Source organism: Hevea brasiliensis, chromosome 14, assembly GCF_030052815.1.
Source record: "Hevea brasiliensis isolate MT/VB/25A 57/8 chromosome 14, ASM3005281v1, whole genome shotgun sequence".
NCBI classification, from domain to species: Eukaryota; Viridiplantae; Streptophyta; class Magnoliopsida; order Malpighiales; family Euphorbiaceae; genus Hevea; species Hevea brasiliensis.
In genome coordinates, this window is record NC_079506.1 from 2849841 (window position 1) to 2868369 (window position 18529).

An 18529-nucleotide genomic window follows, 5' to 3' on the forward strand; every position below is an offset into this window, starting at 1 on the left:
AATAAATGTTAAAAATTCAATTAGAATTAGAAAATAAAATAAACTAGAAAGTTTTAGTTGAATTTTAATTAAAAAAAATAAAAAATGGAAGTACCGAATTGATGGAGGAGGGCAAAAAAAATAAGTCCAATTTGGACTTGGTTTCTTTGTACGTTGCTGCCTATAAAAGGAAGTAGCAAAGGCCAAAAAATATTTTTTTAATAGTGAATTTATTATGGAGTAGGTTGAGGATGAATCATATTAATTTTGTATTTCTTTGATTTTGTGTGGGTGAATTTTCATAATAATTTAAGTATGGAGTTATTTAATGTGAAAAATAATATTAGTATATAGCAAAATACCGTGAAGGATATCTTTGTGCAACAATGATTAATTAAAACTTTTCACAAAAAGCAATGGATAACCATAAAAAATGATAATTGATAAAAGTTTCAACAAATGACAGAAGCATGATCCGATTGCTGATAACTCCTAATATGAATTATAATGTTTTGGAAGAGATATTGCCTATTGCTTTATCAAAAAAAAAACTATAAAGCACATGCCAAAGTCATTCACAGACCATTTGTATTTGAAAGAGTTATATCAACTTAGAATGGAGAAAGACATTGACATGAGAGATAATATTGATAACTTCAATAAATTAAAAACCTAATTGGCTAATGTTGGTGTGAAGGTAGATAATGAAAATAAAACATCTTGCTTCTTACCTCTCTTCCATAGTCTTATGAAAGCTTGGTTATGGCCCTAATAATTGGAAAAGAGGCTTTGAAGGTGAAAGAAGTTACTGCAATCATCTTGGATAACGAGAAATTCAATAAGCAAAATAATAATAATGATGGTTAAACTTTTGTTGCTAATTCTAGTCATGGTAGAAGCAATCTAAGTGAAAGTAATTCAAGAAGAAAAAGCAGATCAAGCTTAAGACTATGAGTAGACTTTGTAGATAAGGAATACTAATATTGTCATGAAAAGGGCTTATTCAATACATTTGTGAGAAGAAAAAAAAATGCTTCTCTTGGTGTTAGTTTTGTGTGGTTTGTATTAGTTCATTTGTTATATTGTGCATCTTTGAGTTTTGTTTTGTATCTCTGAAGGTGGAGCTTTCCTTTAGTTGTGGAGTTTAGTTGTAGGAGAAAGTAATGGGTGGAACTATTGGTTCAAGTTCTCCTTCACAACTAATTTTCTAATCTTTTATTTTCTATATCAATTAAATAAGTTAGATCTATTTATAAAAAAAAAAAAAAATTCTTATATAGTTCAAACAATTCAAGAAGAATTGTGGAAAAGAAAGAACCGTGTCAATTGCAAGTGATGATAATGATGTAATGTTATGAATGTGGATGATAGTAAAGAAAAGGCAAAGAATCTGTTACATGAGTGGTTAATGGATTATATTTACCTATCCTATATTTGCTCAAAGAAATAGTGGTTTAATATAATTGAAGAAAAGAAATGACAGAAAGTGAAGCTAGTCAATGGTAATTAAAAAGATGGAAGTTAAAGGTGTTTGTAGAATGAAGATCAAGTTGCATGGTGATAGTGTAAAAGTGTTTTATGAAATGAGGTATGCTCCTATGCTCAAAAGAAACTTGATTTTTTTTAGGTAAATTGAATTCTTTATGTTATAGATAGAGTTATGAAAATTAGCCGAGTTGCTATTGTGAAAGGGCGGGTAATTTTATGAAAAAAAAAACTCTACAAATTGCAAGGAAATCACAATAATTGAAAGAATGCAAGTTTTTAAAAGAAAAAATAATAACAATTAATGTTTTGTTTGTTTCATAGAAAATATTTTTTCTCATTTTCTATCGTTTAGGATACTCAAAAAAATGAGTTAATGTAAAATATTTTCTTGGTTAAAGGAAAAATTAAGTGATTTAAAAAAAATGACTTCCTATTTTTAAAAAATGAAATTATTTTCTATTTTTTAAATTTTAATAATTTTATGAAAATATGAAAACAGTTATACATATTGTCACACCTTACTCCTCTGTAAGGCATAACATGATCTCGTAGAATACCTAATGAACTACCGAACTTCACCTACCGATAACTCATTAAGTACCCTACAAGGGATTTTAAAACAATTTTCTTATTTTTGTTAAGTGATGAGCATTTTCTAATAGGTATTAAAACATTTAATTGAAATTAAAAACTAATTAAAACTTTTGGCCCATTTTATTTTTCCGCAAATTTTATAAAAATTTTGACAGAGTTCCGTTTGTATTTTGAAAAAACAGTTCTTCAAATACCTGAAATAAAAGCACTTTCAAAAATTTTCTCAACCACTACTTTAATTTCACAATCAAACTCATTCAATTTCAACAACTCCACAATCATTTCAATCAATTTCTCAAGTTTAAAATTCAATAATCCTCAAGGTACTGTCAATCAATTTCATACATTCATATTTCTTTAAAGATAAACAATTTATATATACATCATACAAAAATTTACATTAAAAAAATCCAAACTAAAATTTATTACGAATTTTATACAGATTTTGTACAAGCTGCTCAAGACCCATTTGCACATGTCCATATATTTCTGTGCATTACATATATCAAAATAAATATTTACAGGCAGGGTATAAATTATACCCGATAACTTCAAGCTGATAAATCCTCAATCCTCAGCAGCTCAGTCTGCTGCTCCTCTAGTCTCTATATCTGCGACAGCAATAAAAGCTATCGCTGAGTACTAGGACTCAGTGGTTCGCAACATACTAAAAGAATCTTTATGCAAAACTTAAATCACATTTATTCAAAAAATTGACTGAACATGATAATTAAATACAAATCATGCATTATGAGATTTTAATCCCAAATAATTTCATTTTGAAGTATCAAATCATATTTCATAAAACCCACAGTTAGATCATGCCATTCGAAACAAATAGAATCTCAATAGCCAGAGGCTAAAGAGAAATCACATCACAAGGCTAGTTAGCTCAAATATATGGATATCCATTCACATCCTCTTCTACTAGCACACCTCAATACTTCTCCAAAGAAGGAATCAAAATTCGAAACTAATTACCCCCACTAATCGTGCTAGTGAGGTGTTCAAATATATGGTCATGACACTGTGGTTTCAAAACTTATCTTAACAATTTGCTAAACATTGTCATTTCAAATATACACAACAACTTTCACAATTTAAATCAAAACATCATAAATAAGGTCACAATAAACTTTCAACAATTCAAAGAAAAAGTAAAATGCATATTTCATTCACTTTATCAATGAATTTTAAAGCATAGTGATGTTATGCACAAACCTCAAGCGAGTCGCCTCTTGGCCTTGACTTGGTTCCTCGGGTTCTTTCCCTGTATTCTTTTCAACTGAAACACACAATTTTACAGTGTTTCAGTACCATAACTTAGCATAAATCCAAAAATAAATTTAACTTCACTTTTACCTAACTCTAACGTGTTAAACTCAACGTTCTTAAAATTTTGTGTTTCGGGTTACTATTCACTATACTATTCAAGTCAAATTGTTGACTTTCTAAGGCTTAATAGGTATGGGAATTACAACTTCACCCACATACCACATTTTGGTCACTAAATTTGTTGGTTTTGGTTGTTTATTCAAATTCTAAGTCTTTTAGGTAAATTCGATAATTTTCAGTTTTGGAGTTTAAGGTTGCACTGTTCCATTAGTCACTTTTCTGTTAGAATTTGGCAAAACTTCCTTCATAGAAAATGTTCCCTATTGTCTTAAGTTTATTCTTCTTTTTGAATCACTCCAATTGAATTTTTGTAGCTCAAGTTATAGCCATTTGAACCATGGCTACCGGATTGGACTCAACCCAGAATTCTGGGCAATTTTTTGGTTCTGGCAGTTTTAGGTCACCAACTTTGGGTGGCCAAATGACTTGGTTAATGGCATAATTTGTGTTGGTATTCTTCATGAAAGTTTTAGGTCTATATCTCATCTAACCACTGGTAAAATTTCAGGTCATTTTGACCTGCCTAGCTCAAGTTATGACCAAATGAACAAATACTGTTCATTTGGTCAGTTTGTACAGAGGCAGACTGTGATTTTTCAAGTTTGGTCAATTTGTTCACTAGATTTTGATCACTTTTTGGGCATGCTTCCTAAATGAAAATTGTGTTATTTAATGTCTATTTTCATTTTCAATTGGTCTCATACCAATTGGACTTGTAAATTTTCATTTTTGGTCCTTCAAAGTTGATTTGGTCATGCTGCCAGCAGCATGACCACACTCAATCCGAATTTGGCCTTAACTCCAACTATTCCTATACACTTCATTTGGTCACAAATGACCATTTCTCACTTCAAATTAGGTCCAAAACATCATTTACAAGTTTCTCACATTTTTTGTCTCTAAACCCTAATGTCCAAAACCCTAATTCACAAACTCTTGCATTTAGCTACTTTCAAAGCCTTTAATCATAACCATTCAACTAATTAAAGTTCATATACCCATTCAAACTATTAAAATCATGCAATAAACCCCCATACACATGCTGGCCGAATTTCAGCTTAGTCCCTCAACAATTTGTTTCATTTCATTTTAAGTTTATTTACAAGTTAATCAAGCTAAAAACACAACAAATAAACTAATTTTGCATCTTAAATCACTAACCTTGTTAGGTGTCTTTAAGCTTTCCTTTTTTTCTTCTTTCTTTGATGACCAATCTCCTTCTCAAGTGACTAGAACAAGTTTTTATGAAGCAATTATGGGAGAAGTTGAAGTTTAGTAAGGATTTCAAAGCTCGGATACAAGCTTCAATAGAGGATCAACAATGGAGGAATGAGGATGAGTGGGGCGGCAACAAGGTGAGGAAGAAGACTTTTGATCTTTTTTTTTTCCCCCCCTTCTTTTCTTTTTGTTTTTATATCTTTAGGAAGATCAAAAATCTAATTAATTAAATATATTAATTATTATTTTTATGGCATCATGCATGATGTCATGCATGATGTCATCACCTTTTTAACTTTTTCATTTTCTTTTTTTTTTCTATTTATTTTACTATTAGTTCTTTAATTTAATTATCGATTTCGAAATTTTCTTTTCTCCGATTTTATTTGACAATTAGGTCAGGAGTCAGCTCTCGGGGTCAATTGATCAAATTACCCCTCGCCGGTTCATCCCGGTTTGCAATTAATTCAATATTTCTTTCGGCTCCCTGACCTAATTATTTGACTGGCTTAACAGTTCTTTTTCGTGATTTTCTTTTTTCCACTGTGTTTATAATAGTCCTAAGGACCGCAGCGTCACATTTTACGGTTCAAAATTTGAGTTTAAAATGACTTCGCAGTCCTTCCCGAGTAGATCACCCATCACTATGACTCTCGGCTTGTTTAACTTCTTATGTTCTGTTTTTCTTCTTTATACTTAACTAATTGAACATTACTAATTATTTGTGTTTATGGCTTCTCTAGTTGTCTTAAGTATGGTTCTAATATCCTTAATTGTTCGGACCGACACCGATCACCGAAACAGTGAAATATACCAGGTTATACAAATAGGGGTGTTGCACATATATGATATAAATATATACCATTAATTTAATATTACAAGTAAATAATAACAAATATTTTCAAGAAAAATATATTGCTAGAAAATATTTTTTAATAAAAATATTTTTCATATGTAAATTATTTTTTACGAAACAAATAAAATATAAGAGTGTTAGGAAGCTATTCAAGAGAAGCTTAACTGTGAAAGTTAATTTTATTTGACTTGGAGTGGAGATAGAAATTCAAGTACCATTAAAATTAGAAAAATTTTTCTTTAAATTTTGATTAGGAGGAAATTAAAAAAAAAAAAAAAGGTTTGCTATCTAAATTCGGCCAACACCGAATTAATTAATGGAGCACGCCATGAACGATTCCAATTTGCACCTGATTTCTTTGTCCGCTATTGCTTATGAAAAGCAGCGGTCAAGGCCAAAAATTAGTTGTCGAGGGGGGAGTGGCCATAACTCTGAGTTGAGAGCAACTTTAATGCTACCGAACTTTTAGATAGCAACTTTGACGGCTACATATTGAAAATAATCACCTGAAATAAGTTTATAATTAATTATTTTTTTTTTTCATTAATATAATTTTATAATATAATTATAAAAATTTATAATGTAAAAATATATATTAATTTACATTACTAAAATAAAATAAAATAAAATAATTTATATAATATACGAGTAAAACGATTAGTTATAATATAATATTAGCTAAATATTTGTATAATTTTTTTTTATATAATTTAATTATGAAAATTTATAGCGTGAATAATTCTCTTACCTAAATAATTTATTTTTAATATTTAAATATTTAATTTAAAATTTTTAATAAAATTACATTTTTATTACTTTTTATAATCCATTTTTTATGAAAAAATAAGTTAGTTAACATACATAATTAAAATATATCATTACTTATAAAAATAAATAAATACATGAAAAATATTTTAAAAAAATATATAAAAATATCATCATGATAATCAATAAATAAATAATAAAATAATTAAAATAAATAAAAATAAAAATAAGCACATGCAAAATTAATATTAAAAGCTCATCTTCGTATGCATTTACAAATAATTATCTTTGCCTTATTATTATTGGTTTTTTTTTTAATTAGTATTACTTGATATTTTAATTTTGAATTCAATGGTTTCTTCCTAATATTATAGGGAATTAGGAATCAACAAAAATGTAAATGAGAATGGAAACCAATTGTAAAATAAAACAAATCAAATGACACAAAACACTTTTTTAATTTTTATTTATAGCCAAGATAATAAAGAACTGTTCGAAATAAATTTAATTTAATCATTAAATAAATATAATTAAAAATTAATTAAAGAAAAGTTAAAACATTAATATAATAATATTTAAGAAAAAATATATTCATATTATGAGATGTATGAGTATTGAAAAAGCAATATTATTATTATTTTTGATAAATTAACAAAATAATATAATAAGTTTCTAAATAATAAATTTAATTATGAAGGTTTGAGATTTTACAATTAATTGTTAAAAAAAATAATTTAGTTTTATTTTTTTGGAGTTATGCCCCTCAATTTCATTTGCGGCCCTCTCCTCCAATATTAACTCAATTACTTACTCATTTTGATTTAGTTTCGTTTTGATCCAATATTAACCCAATAAGACCTAAAAACACAATTAATTTATTTAGTCTCATTTTGAACCACTCATTCTTAATTATATTGTTTATTAAATCCCATTATTAACCATTAGACATTAGTTTTATTCATGATATATGGCTTTATTATATTTACAATTATAACAAACTAAGTTTTAATTTTTTTTTTCTCCTCATTTGGAACACCTCTGAAGTCTCAACCATAGCGTTCACTTTTTTTTTCTTCACTACTTACTATTTTTCTCTAGCAAGGAACCATTCACCAATAATTATTTCTCATTTATTTTCTAAAATTTCAAAAAAAAATTATTGAATGGTGAGTGATAATGATGTATTGGAATTAATTTTTTTATTTTTTATTGAAATACTTTCGTTGACAATATAAAACTTTTGCTGACAATATAAACTTCTCCAATAAGTATGAACTTAAAATCATCAAATTTCTTAAAAGATTTAAGGTAATTCCCTTTTCAATGATTTTTCTGAAAATTTGTTTTACAGATTCATTACTTTGATATATATATATATATATATATATATATATATATATATATATATATATATTATGAAAATTTATGCGTCATAATATATTTTACAGTGAATAATTTTTAATTCAAATGATACCATATTATAATAAATTACTTAATTATAATATAGTGATCATAACAATTTTTTACTATTTTAAAACGCCTTTATTTAAATAAGTAGTTAATGAAAAAGATTCACATTGGATTTATGGAGGACCATTAGGCATATATTTAATAATTCTGCCCTCCTAACCTAAAATCATGTCCCACCACGGCTATATATGTTAGGGTTCTCTGCTACACCTTTGTGCATGTAGTGAAAGGAGATATGACAAGCTGCAGGCAATAGCTAAGTGGGTATATTTCTTGGAAGGAACCTGCTACTGCCACTGCTAGCTTTTCACTCCTCATTAGCGGTGAGTACTTACTGGACTATGCCTCCATTATCATCTTGTATTGGGATTCTTGATTTTCTCCAGGGAAAAAACTACTTCGTTACTGGTGCAACTGGCTTTCTAGCTAAAGGTACCTATACTTTATTCTGTAACAAAGTTACAACCATGACTTCTATTAAAAAAGCGCTCTCTTTTTTTTTTTTTTATATAGTTTTAATTGAGAAGATGTTGCGAACAGTTCCTAGAGTGGGAAGAATTTATGTCTTAATAAGGGAGAAAAACAAGGATGCTGCAATAGAAAGATTGAAAAATGAGGTATGTGTTGCAAAATTATTCACACACACAACAATAAGAAAAAATAAACAAGAAGATAGAGATCTAAGTTAAAATTTTTAAATAGTAAATCATTTTCCTTCTAATTTTACTTTAATTTGTATATATTTTATTCCTAATTAAAGAAGTGATGTTATTTTGATTAGGTCATAGATGAGGAGCTGTTCAAGTGCTTGAAACAAATTCACGGAAAATCCTATGAAGCGTTCATGATGAGCAAGCTAGTTCCAGTTGTTGGGAATGTATGTGAATATAATCTAGGGATGGATGCCGATACAGCTACCGAAATTGCAAGACACGTCCATGTGATTGTAAACTCAGCAGCCAACACTACCCTTGATGAGAGGTTAATAATATATTACTTCTCTCAGTTATATATAATGCTGAAAGTATAAATTTAAATATTAATAATATATTACTTCAATATTAATAATATATTACTTCTCTCAGCCAACTCTATTCAATTTCTATATTCTCTACGTTAGTGTTCAGCGTAGTAATCATGTAGTTTTCAGTTAACAATATATAATGAACATTGTTTAGGTATGATGTTGCTCTTAACGTAAACACCCAAGGACCTGCTCGGTTATTAGACTTTGCAAAGAAGTGCAAAAAGCTTAAACTGTTCTTGCACGTCTCATCTGGTAAGTAGATATATACCCAAATTAATTAATTAATTTATCTCACCCCATATATTTGTATATAGCAAAAAAAAAATGTATATTTGTATTAAAAACTCAAACTAATCATCTTATTGAACAGCCTATGTTAATGGGGAAAGAAAAGGAATAATCTTGGAGAAGCCTTTCGACCTGGGACAAAGCATAGCAGAGAAGACAATCCCCCAAGTTTCTGTACCTAGGTTGGATGTCAGTGCTGAAATGAAGCTGGCTTCTGATATGATTGAATCTTTCGAGGATAATATTGGAGGAGCTCAAAACATGAGAGATTTGGGCTGGGAGAGGTGTGTGTGTGTGTGTATATATATATATATATTGGTGTTTTTAGATGCTCCCTCTCTCTTATATACTGGCTTTTTTTTTTATTAGTCCTAATTATGGATGATTTTCCTTTTTAATAATAGTTTATTTATTAATTTATTAATATATTTCTATTTAATATGTATTAAAAAATAAAATTTATTAATTTTAAAAATAATTTAATAGTATAAATTATTTAATTTTAATGAAACGATATAAGTAGATATGTTAAGAAAAGAGTAAACAAAATTTATTGTTTAAACTATATTATAATTTCTTAATCAATGTAAAAATAAGAGCATACCGAAAATCGAATCTGAACTTTAAAGAAAAACAACACCACCATTTAATGGTAATCTTCTTTTTGGCTCATTATTTGCATTTGAATGTTTCATGTGAATTGTGACAGAGCAAGAATCTACGGATGGCAAAACACTTATGTTTTCACCAAAGCCATGGGTGAGATGCTAATCAATAGCAATAGAGAGAATCTACCAGTTGTGATCATCCGTCCAAGCACTATTGAGAGCACCTACTCAGAGCCCTTCCCAGGATGGATACAGGGGAACAAGTACGTATATCTGATTAAATATGCATCTCCAATTGGTTTAGTTTCATTGATAATGTATGAATATATTTTCTTGATTTGCTCTTTTCTATTTGTCATCAGGGTAATTGACCCACTCCTCATATCCTATGGGAAAGGTCAGCTTCCAGGTTTTGTAGGAAACCCCCGAACAGTTGTTGACATTGTAAGCAACTTAATTATGTTTTGGCCCGTAAATGACGTATTTAGACTGTTGAATCATGAAAATTCAATTATATTAAATAATAAGATTCACATAAATTGACGATTTAGATGCATTAATTCTGTCCAAAACTTGAGATATTGTTTATTACTTCATCAACCTTATGCCAATGCTTTCCTGCACTCATCACAAAATATGCGCTTCATGCAAATCCAGATACCTGTGGACATGGTGGTGAATGCCATTGTAGCAGCCATGGCAAAGCATGGGACCGTTGCTGAACCACAATTACATGTGTACCATGTTACATCATCCGTCTCTAATCCCATTTCCCTGGGTGAAGTATGCGACTTGGCCTACGATCACTTCACCTCTTCTCCACAACTGAACTCGAAAGGGAAGAAAATCGGCATCAAGGAATTCAAGTATTTCAGCTCGCTGAACAGTTTCACATCTTACATTAGGTACGAAACAGCACGGCAAATTGGACTGAAAGAAGATCTGTCCATTTTAGATCCCAAGGTGCGTCTCCAGATGCAAACAGAATGCACCAAAAGGCTTCAGCGACTTGCCCACATAGCTAGATTATATGAACCCTATGCATTTTATGAAGGACGGTAAGCATGTTCAATCTAAATTCTATAACTAAAACATTAATTTACTGGCATTTCTCACACACACGTTTCACTTCACCGTTTTCAATATTTCTTGCTTAAAATGGCAACAAATGACCTTTTCTAACAGGTTCAACAACAGCAACAGTAAGGATTTGATTGACAACATGTCTACTGAAGAGAAGAAAATGTTCACATTTGATGTAGAGAGCATAAACTGGAAGCATTACATAAAAAACATTCACCTTCCAGGCCTGCAGAAGCATGTTATCAAAGAAAAACCTGTGGCAGTTGCAAGATTGTGATCACACTCGCAGTAAGAAATAGCTGTTTAAACTATCAAGCTTGTTCACAAATCAACCTTGGCTTGCTTATACATGATCTTGTGAGAAAACAATTGTGTTGGTCTGCTTTTTATGTAATGTAACATCATATCAATGACCTTGTATAAAAAGAATATTGGAATAAATTTCTCTGAGCATAGAACAAACATTGGCTACGACTTCTGAGAATGAAGAAAATAAATAAACTATACCCTGAACTTGGTTGATCTGATCTGATATTCAGAAACTTCTTCCTCTAGCTAAGTGGAATGCTGGATGTTAGTTCTCGCGCAGATAATCGAGGTGCAGTGATTACTCCAACAAACTGGCCCCTCTAGTACATTATTATTCCAAAAGTGGTTCCATCAAAGGTTTGGAGCAGGGTGTGTTGAGTTTCATAGTGTATGTAACAGCCACACCAACAAGCGAACAGAAGGCTGGAACTAGACCCAAACCACATCTTGTGACTGAAATATAATTTGTGGAAAGGGAATTCTGGACTTTAGGTGACATGCCTGCAACAAAAGGCACAGTTTTAAGTAGGAATAGGGGACTATAGATAAGGAACCGTGTTTACTGAATCTACCATGCATATAAAACAACATACGTTGCCTTATTTTCGTTCTCTCCCTTTTGTAGGAGAAGAAAAGGTTGGAACAGGCCTTGCAATTGAAGACAACTTACTTTGAAATGATTGAAGAGCATACAGAGCCAGACCACATGAAATCTTGTCTACGAAGCTTAACGAACCACATACAAATGCACAGCCATTGAGGTCTGAACCAACGAGAACACTCTGCATGCTTATTCCAGTTACCTATTATTCATATTTGCAGAAGAAAGGGAGGGGTTTTGGTTGGGGGGCGGGGTTGTGTTTGGGGGGTTGGTGTGAGAGGAGGGAGAACCAACAAGAGCAGCAAAAATTAAGTAATCTGTAACTGCTAAGATTAGGTGCATTTCAGGAAAAAATATATATACAAAAGAAATGAGAAAAAATATATATATATTTGAGAAGTATAATAAGATGAAAGCAGAAAATCCAGGCCTTCATCATCAATTTGACAAACCCATAGTTCATTCCATATTTCCACCTATATGCAACAGCTAATCCATTTCTTCCCCAACACTCTACAACTTTGAGTTTCATAACAATATTTTAAAAACCAATAATAGCAACCCCATTATCAAAAATAATGCTAACCCATGATTTTGTAACAATTTGACCCCAGCTTATCTTGTTGAGAGATTACAACATGTCACCAGAGAACAATTATTACATGCACAGAAGAAGGTGGGGGAAGCAATCAAGACTTATCCTCACACACCATAATGTAGTTGAAAAAACAATTGATTGATATTCCACATAATAAAGCAGAGATTAAAGCAAAGAATCCCACATCATACCGTCATTAGAGCATTTGCTATTCCAATACATATGGATATGACATACATAAAACCGCTCATGCTCCTAGGTAAAAGAAAGATGCTAGCACCACAAAATATCCAAAGAATGCCACCAGCAGAATAGTAGGCTTTCAGGCGTTGTCCAGTCCAAGATATTTCCTACATTATGAAAACAGAAAAGCCTAATAATCAACAAAAACCAATGAACATAAACAAATCATGTTTTAAATAAAGAAATCAGAAAATGAGGGCCACCTGCATAATGATAGATATGACAAAGCTGCTGATGTAGATAATTGCAGGTACCTAGTCCCATCAATTAGACGAGCTCAGCTTTCTTCATATTCCAAATTAAAAATATATATGAGTGCATGTGTGTGTGTGAATATGCACAAATAATGAATGTTAAACAGTTGTGTACCTACCAAAGCTTTAGCTGATTGAGCCATGCGCAAATCATTAATCACATAGAATGCAAGATATGCCTGAGAAAAAGAAGCCATTTTGATGTAAAACTACTCACAAGAAATGCCAAATTATGAAAAAATACTTCACCTGACATCCTTAGGAAATTTTAGCTTCCCTCAAGTTATAGAGAGTAGAATTAGAGTCTCATCACTCAAGAAAACAATAAACTTGTAGAACAAAAAATGAAAATATGTTCCATTTTACAAAAGGAAATGTGTGCTGACCTGTGAAACATTTTGTACAAGTCTGGTAAGCAAATACACAATTCCAACTTGATAGTATAATATTTTCTTGAACCAGTAAGTCCATGATACCCTTGAACAACAATTTCCATGTACGCTTATCTTTAATCTAGATTAAGAAAAGGGAAATCTATTACTCCAACCAAGTAGCAGTAATTACAGAGGCCATCAAAGCATGCATAAAAATCACGGACGATTTATATGATTCATCTGTGCTGCATATTAATAATTAACCACAAGCATGTTTGTCTGAAACCAGTGTAAAAAATGATAATGGTTTACACATATTGATAGCAATTATCATACAATAGTTTCATAAGCACATATTAGAACAACCCATAAGAACAGGATTTGAGGTTTAAGACGTCTAGCAATACCTTGGCTCCTTGGTTCCAAGATGAAATAGTCCCACAAAGCAGCATCCAATAAAAATTGACAGGTACGCAATCCATCGGTACTGTTCATTTGTGAACAATGAAAAAAGGCACCAAAGTGAATTCCTAACTGTCAGATGGAAATCAAAACCAAAGTAAACTCATACCTGATTTTCAATATCAGCATGTGTTTTTGCTTCACTGACATTGAATACTATCAAGGCAACTGCATAGAGGCTGAGATTAGCAACCTGTAAAACATTTCAAATGAGCACCACCTTCAATGATGCAGCATTAAGAATATGATGAAAATCATACATTAAAACAGTAGTTCAGAGAGAAAAGCTTACCATTGTAAAAGCATTTCGACAACTTGCCATCACCACCCTGCTTGTTGAGTTCAGGGAGATGCAATTCATCATAGACCTTCAACATAACAGTAACAATATGCCATGTCAGTAGTTTAGGTAGTACACATCTGTGTAGTTGAATGCAAGCATTGAATATCTATAGCTTTCCCACCAAATCCCTAAGAAATATACATCGTTTTCATGTTGTGGGGGGGGGGGGGGGGGGAGAGGGGGGGAAAACAAACAATTACTCATTAGGCGTTGGTACAAATTTTAGCATATTAAAAGAATTAAATATTAGACCTGCCCTTGTTCTTTCTGCTTTGAAGAATTAAGAACAATGCCATACACATTTCAACCAAAAAATATTAAACTATTAGAGGACATTACATGTGTGAAACTTGAGTAGCAGCCCAACCCACATTGAAGATTGCAGCAAAGACACTATATGATACCGTTTCTATTGTTGATGAATGGTTAGCAAAGATTTCACAAGGCCAGCAGCCACCGAAAACAGAAGAAAATGAAATGGCAACCAAAACAGATCCTGCACCATGCCATATTTTGAAATGCCCAAACCTGTCTATCTGTCAAGAAAAACCGTTGAAAAAATAATTATTCCCCGAAATACACATCAAGGTTCTTATCAATAAATCATCTATGTGATGCGCAATTTCTGACAAGAAGTATCAATTTCAAATAGAAAGCATGGACTTATATCATATGCACCCAAAATGCTTGTTCACATGTCTAACACAACATATGTATGAATCTGAAGGGGAACTTCAAAAATAATACCAAGAACAAGTTATTTTCCTGTTTCAATCACCATAAGATGGATTTTTCAGGCATAAAGCTTCACAACTGCTAGAGTCATGGACAGTTGACTTTTGTGGCAGAGACGACTACTACATAATTTCTAATGAACCAACTTAAATTTAAAAGAAAAGGTCCATCAATACATCCCAGTGAAAATGCTCATGATCTAAATAGATAGAGAGACTCATGTATTCAAATAGATAGAGAGACAGTTTGCTTCCTTTTTCAGTTTTTCCCCTCATTAAGCAAGAAGCAAATGCACAAACTTTACAGCAATGTTAAATGCAGCTGATGATTGCAATAGAGACACTAAAATAACATGAAATGGTTCAGAAAAATATATAAATCAGGAGAAAGATGCATTAGAGTGGAGAAAGCGAATCCATATAACTAACCCCAAATTTTTGGGATAAAGGCTTCGTTGAGTTGAGTTTACATTAATTTGCCATCTTACTCGCATTAAGATTCTTCTCCAATAAACCATGTCAAGTAAGATATACTCAATCCTGACCACCATATTTGAGGCCTCATTGTTATCAGCTTCCCTAGATATTTTTCAATTAATGTTTCTTTTTACTGTTTATTGTCTTAGCTCATGTTGCATAAACTAGAATTTTCCCTTGTCCACCATATTTGACTTTATAAATGAGCATTGACAATTTCCCAACTGAAGGTACATGCTCAAAACGTCCACATTAAAAAATAAGAAAAAAAAAACTCAAGGAAGCTCTATATTTGTCAGAAAAACTTCCTTAAAAAAAAAATCACATAACATCAATTCGATAAACATTTTGAGCAAATTACCAGTTCGCCTGAAAATATGGTAGCAAATCCATCAGCTATCTGACCTGAAAGCATTACTGTAGCAGCATCTCTGCAAAATAAATTGAATAGAATATAAGCCTATCAGAATGTGAATGTGTGTGTGTGTGTGTGTGTGTGTGTGTGAAAGAAACCACTTATAAAGTAACACTCTATTTAAAAAAAGTTCAGCCACATTTAAGGTATAAAAAAAAACCAATGACAATAGAACATGTGAACTGCTGATCAGTAAAGATAAATACCTTGGGGACAGTCCTATATCTGTTAAAAACAATAACAGATAAGTAAACCAACAGGCAGCAGTGATGTCATTTAGCATGTGGCCCACACCATAATAGAAAACAGATAATCTTCCAACAGGGTTAGGATGTGAAATATCATCTTCAATATCATCACCCATTTATCCTACAAAGGTTAAATCTTTAACTTCTTAAACCATGTCCAGAAGAGTAGTTTCAGATCTGTGGAAACCTGAAAAGTATAGATCGAATTCAGAAATGAAAAGTAGATACCAATTATTCAACTAATTAACTACAAAAGCAACCATAATTTCCCCAAGGCAACTGCTTTGAAAAAAAAAATAGAGGGTGTGCATATAAGATTTAGTCTTAACATGTTAGTAGGCACATCAGATATCCACAACTATGACCTATTGAAATTTCAAACCCAAGTTATTTGAAGAGCTGCTTTCATATCTTTTATAGCTTGTTTTTTTTATTATTATTATTATTTTTTTTAACCATACTTCCGCAACTTTCTCATCTTCCTAAGATTTTTTTTCCCTCCTGGATACATGAAATTTATATCTTTGCAGAAAAAAAATGCCAGATAAAGAAAGGACACTGCTAAAAAGCACTACCAGTGCATATAGCAGAGCTATAGGCTAATAAATAAAAACCACTAAACAAAATAAAACTATTAGAAGCCTTTTAAGAGGAAAAAATAATTTATTCCTCTGCATACAATGCTATGCAATTACGAAGCTCCCCATCCAACCTACAATGTCATTTAAAATATCAGAGGTGATATTTCTGAACGACATCATACTCATCATGGAGGTTAGATGAAACATACTTTGATTTTCTTACGTTTACAAATTTGTTAGGTTACTGATCATAGTAATATTCTGATAAAAAACCTTTACTTTAAAATTATCTTTTATAGTTTTATTATCACAGTAATATTCAGATCAAAACACCTAACTTTCCTCATAATGCAAACTTCATCGACACAATAATCAAACCAAGCACCATGATATGTATGGTTTTTAGCTTCCATGATGATTCTATGAAAATAAGTGTGAATCGACAGCCTATGAAAATGGCTAACAGTGCAACAAAGCTAAGCATGGAAATATCCTTTGGAAACCAAGCACTATAGGTATCCAGCCCATTTGATTGCCTAAGTTCATTCCAAGTGCTCATTTAAAAGGAAACCCCCAATGGTAAACTAAAAACCCTGCATAGAAAAGAGTATATCACAGGGTAGCAGCCCAAATGCTCGCAACATTGAGACCTGAAAGAAAGCTAAGAGAACAGGTTCCCTTCTTTGATAACATTTGCTTAAAGGCAAGGTATCCACATTTATAATCTGTCCTCCATAAAAGGGGCAACCCGCAAACAGATTACCATTGGCGTGCCAACTTTCACACCAAATATGGAATTTTTTTGGTTTTTCCTATCCCCCAACACATGTGATAACGGGCCTCAATTAAGCCCAAAACCTTCAGGATTTCCCTCCAACTGAAAGAGAATGTCTCTTTAGCTAGCGCTCCACCAGTCAGGTCCTCGAATGTGCGTTAATTAGCAATAGTGTTGCGTGAATGCTAAAAACACAGTCCGTCAAACCACATCTCATTCCTTTCAAATGAGAAGCATTCTACCACTCTAGAGTCGGGACATTTCATCAAGTTTGTCTTACTGATAACCCAATTCTAACTTTGAATCATTGTTTTCCAGTTAACACATTAGAAAAAATCATCAAAGCACATCGATAGTAAATACAAAACAAGAACAAGCTTGCCACTTGAATCCCCGAAACCCGTGTTCTCGACACAAAATTAACAGAGAAAGAAGGAACAGGTAATAAGCAATACCAAAATATTGGAATAAAGAATGCCCATCAGCGAAAAGGTCTATACAAAGAAAGAAGTAAGAGAGTAAAAATACTATTATTAGCAGAAAACGAACAGAAATGAAAAGGGAAAATAAAATTGCACAAAAGAAATAAACAATTGAAGTGTAAAGATCCAAACTTTGGCAATCCAACGAGCCAAAGAATCAAACATGTAATGAAAAGGCGTTCACGGACAAGAAATAAAAGAAATATACCAGGAAAAGAGAACCGTGGGAGCACTGATGAACGAAAGAGAATCTGAAGCACAAGATGATGAAGGACGAAGAAATAAGCAACCAATGGCTGAGATGGTAAATTGGATTCACGTAAGAATCCAAAAATGTCAACTCTAGCTATTAGGAGAAGAGAAGATGAGTCGCAACCGCTGAATCAGTCATCAAAGCGGTGCATTTTGTTTTCTTGTGCTCCACTCCTCTCGGACTTCGGAATTTGGAATACACACGCTTAATTACTAATTAATATAAAAATAGCTTGTCATTTATCAAAATGTCTTTCACATTATTATTAATTAAAATAATAAAAAGCTGAATTTTTAAATTTATTTAATTATATTTTTAATTATTTCACTTGCACCGCATTTTTTATTTAAAAATATTAAAACTTATTAAAAAACAAAAATTTTATTAGTTAAAATTTAAAAATAATAAATATAATGTCATTTTAAAAAAATTATATTATTTAATACACATACTTATATAACTCAAAATTTCATATTTAAAATAAATGAAATTTTCCATTCTGCTAATTTTAATAATTTGGACAATGAAAGGTATTAATATTTTTTTTTTTAAATTGTTAATAGTGAAGTTTTTATTTTATAATTAAATGAATTTTGATAAATAAAAACC

The 18529-nt window shown here is 31.3% G+C and overlaps 2 protein-coding genes across 7 annotated transcripts; one reads left to right on the forward strand and one right to left on the reverse strand.

Moving 5' to 3' along the window:
* The first annotated feature begins 8009 nt into the window (after nt 1-8009).
* LOC110669319 (fatty acyl-CoA reductase 2, chloroplastic-like) lies at nt 8010-11048 on the forward strand. Its single transcript, XM_058133255.1, has 9 exons — nt 8010-8197; nt 8279-8382; nt 8547-8746; nt 8944-9044; nt 9163-9364; nt 9790-9951; nt 10051-10132; nt 10346-10746; nt 10874-11048. The coding sequence occupies exons 1-9, from the start codon at nt 8107-8109 to the stop codon at nt 11046-11048; spliced, it is 1518 nt and encodes a 505-aa protein (XP_057989238.1). The 5' UTR covers nt 8010-8106.
* Nucleotides 11049-11088: 40 nt separating this feature from the next.
* Nucleotides 11089-18114, reverse strand: LOC110669316 (uncharacterized). 6 transcript variants are annotated; one of them, XR_002497666.2, is made up of 14 exons: nt 17876-18112; nt 15788-16016; nt 15528-15597; nt 14295-14491; nt 13905-13980; nt 13722-13805; nt 13558-13637; nt 13163-13289; nt 12896-12955; nt 12726-12776; nt 12471-12629; nt 11751-11883; nt 11279-11581; nt 11089-11185 (listed from the first exon to the last, which is right to left on the reverse strand). XR_002497666.2 is itself a non-coding variant. In XM_021830923.2 (13 exons), exons 2-13 carry the CDS (start codon nt 15943-15945, stop codon nt 11412-11414), a joined length of 1344 nt encoding a protein of 447 aa, XP_021686615.1. In that variant the 5' UTR covers nt 15946-16016; nt 17876-18112; the 3' UTR covers nt 11089-11411. The 6 variants fall into 6 exon arrangements, 5 of the variants coding, with proteins under 5 accessions (XP_021686615.1, XP_021686612.1, XP_057989978.1 ...); XM_021830923.2 differs by having other exon boundaries at nt 11089-11581; nt 11751-11862; XM_021830920.2 differs by having other exon boundaries at nt 11089-11581.
* Nucleotides 18115-18529: the final 415 nt, after the last annotated feature.

Excerpts from the sequence above, each read along its gene's own strand:
- LOC110669319 (XM_058133255.1), top strand. The coding sequence starts at position 8,107 with ATGCCTCCATTATCATCTTGTATTGGGATTCTTGATTTTCTCCAGGGA. Across the intron at positions 8,198-8,278 it reads AACTGGCTTTCTAGCTAAAG|TTTTAATTGAGAAGATGTTG; the intron begins GTACCTATACTT and ends TTTTTTATATAG. Across the intron at positions 9,952-10,050 it reads GGATGGATACAGGGGAACAA|GGTAATTGACCCACTCCTCA; the intron begins GTACGTATATCT and ends ATTTGTCATCAG.
- LOC110669316 (XM_021830920.2), bottom strand. The coding sequence starts at position 15,945 with ATGGGTGATGATATTGAAGATGATATTTCACATCCTAACCCTGTTGGA. Across the intron at positions 13,806-13,904 it reads GTCGAAATGCTTTTACAATG|GTTGCTAATCTCAGCCTCTA; the intron begins GTAAGCTTTTCT and ends AATGTTTTACAG. Across the intron at positions 12,630-12,725 it reads TCATATCTATCATTATGCAG|GAAATATCTTGGACTGGACA; the intron begins GTGGCCCTCATT and ends TTCATAATGTAG.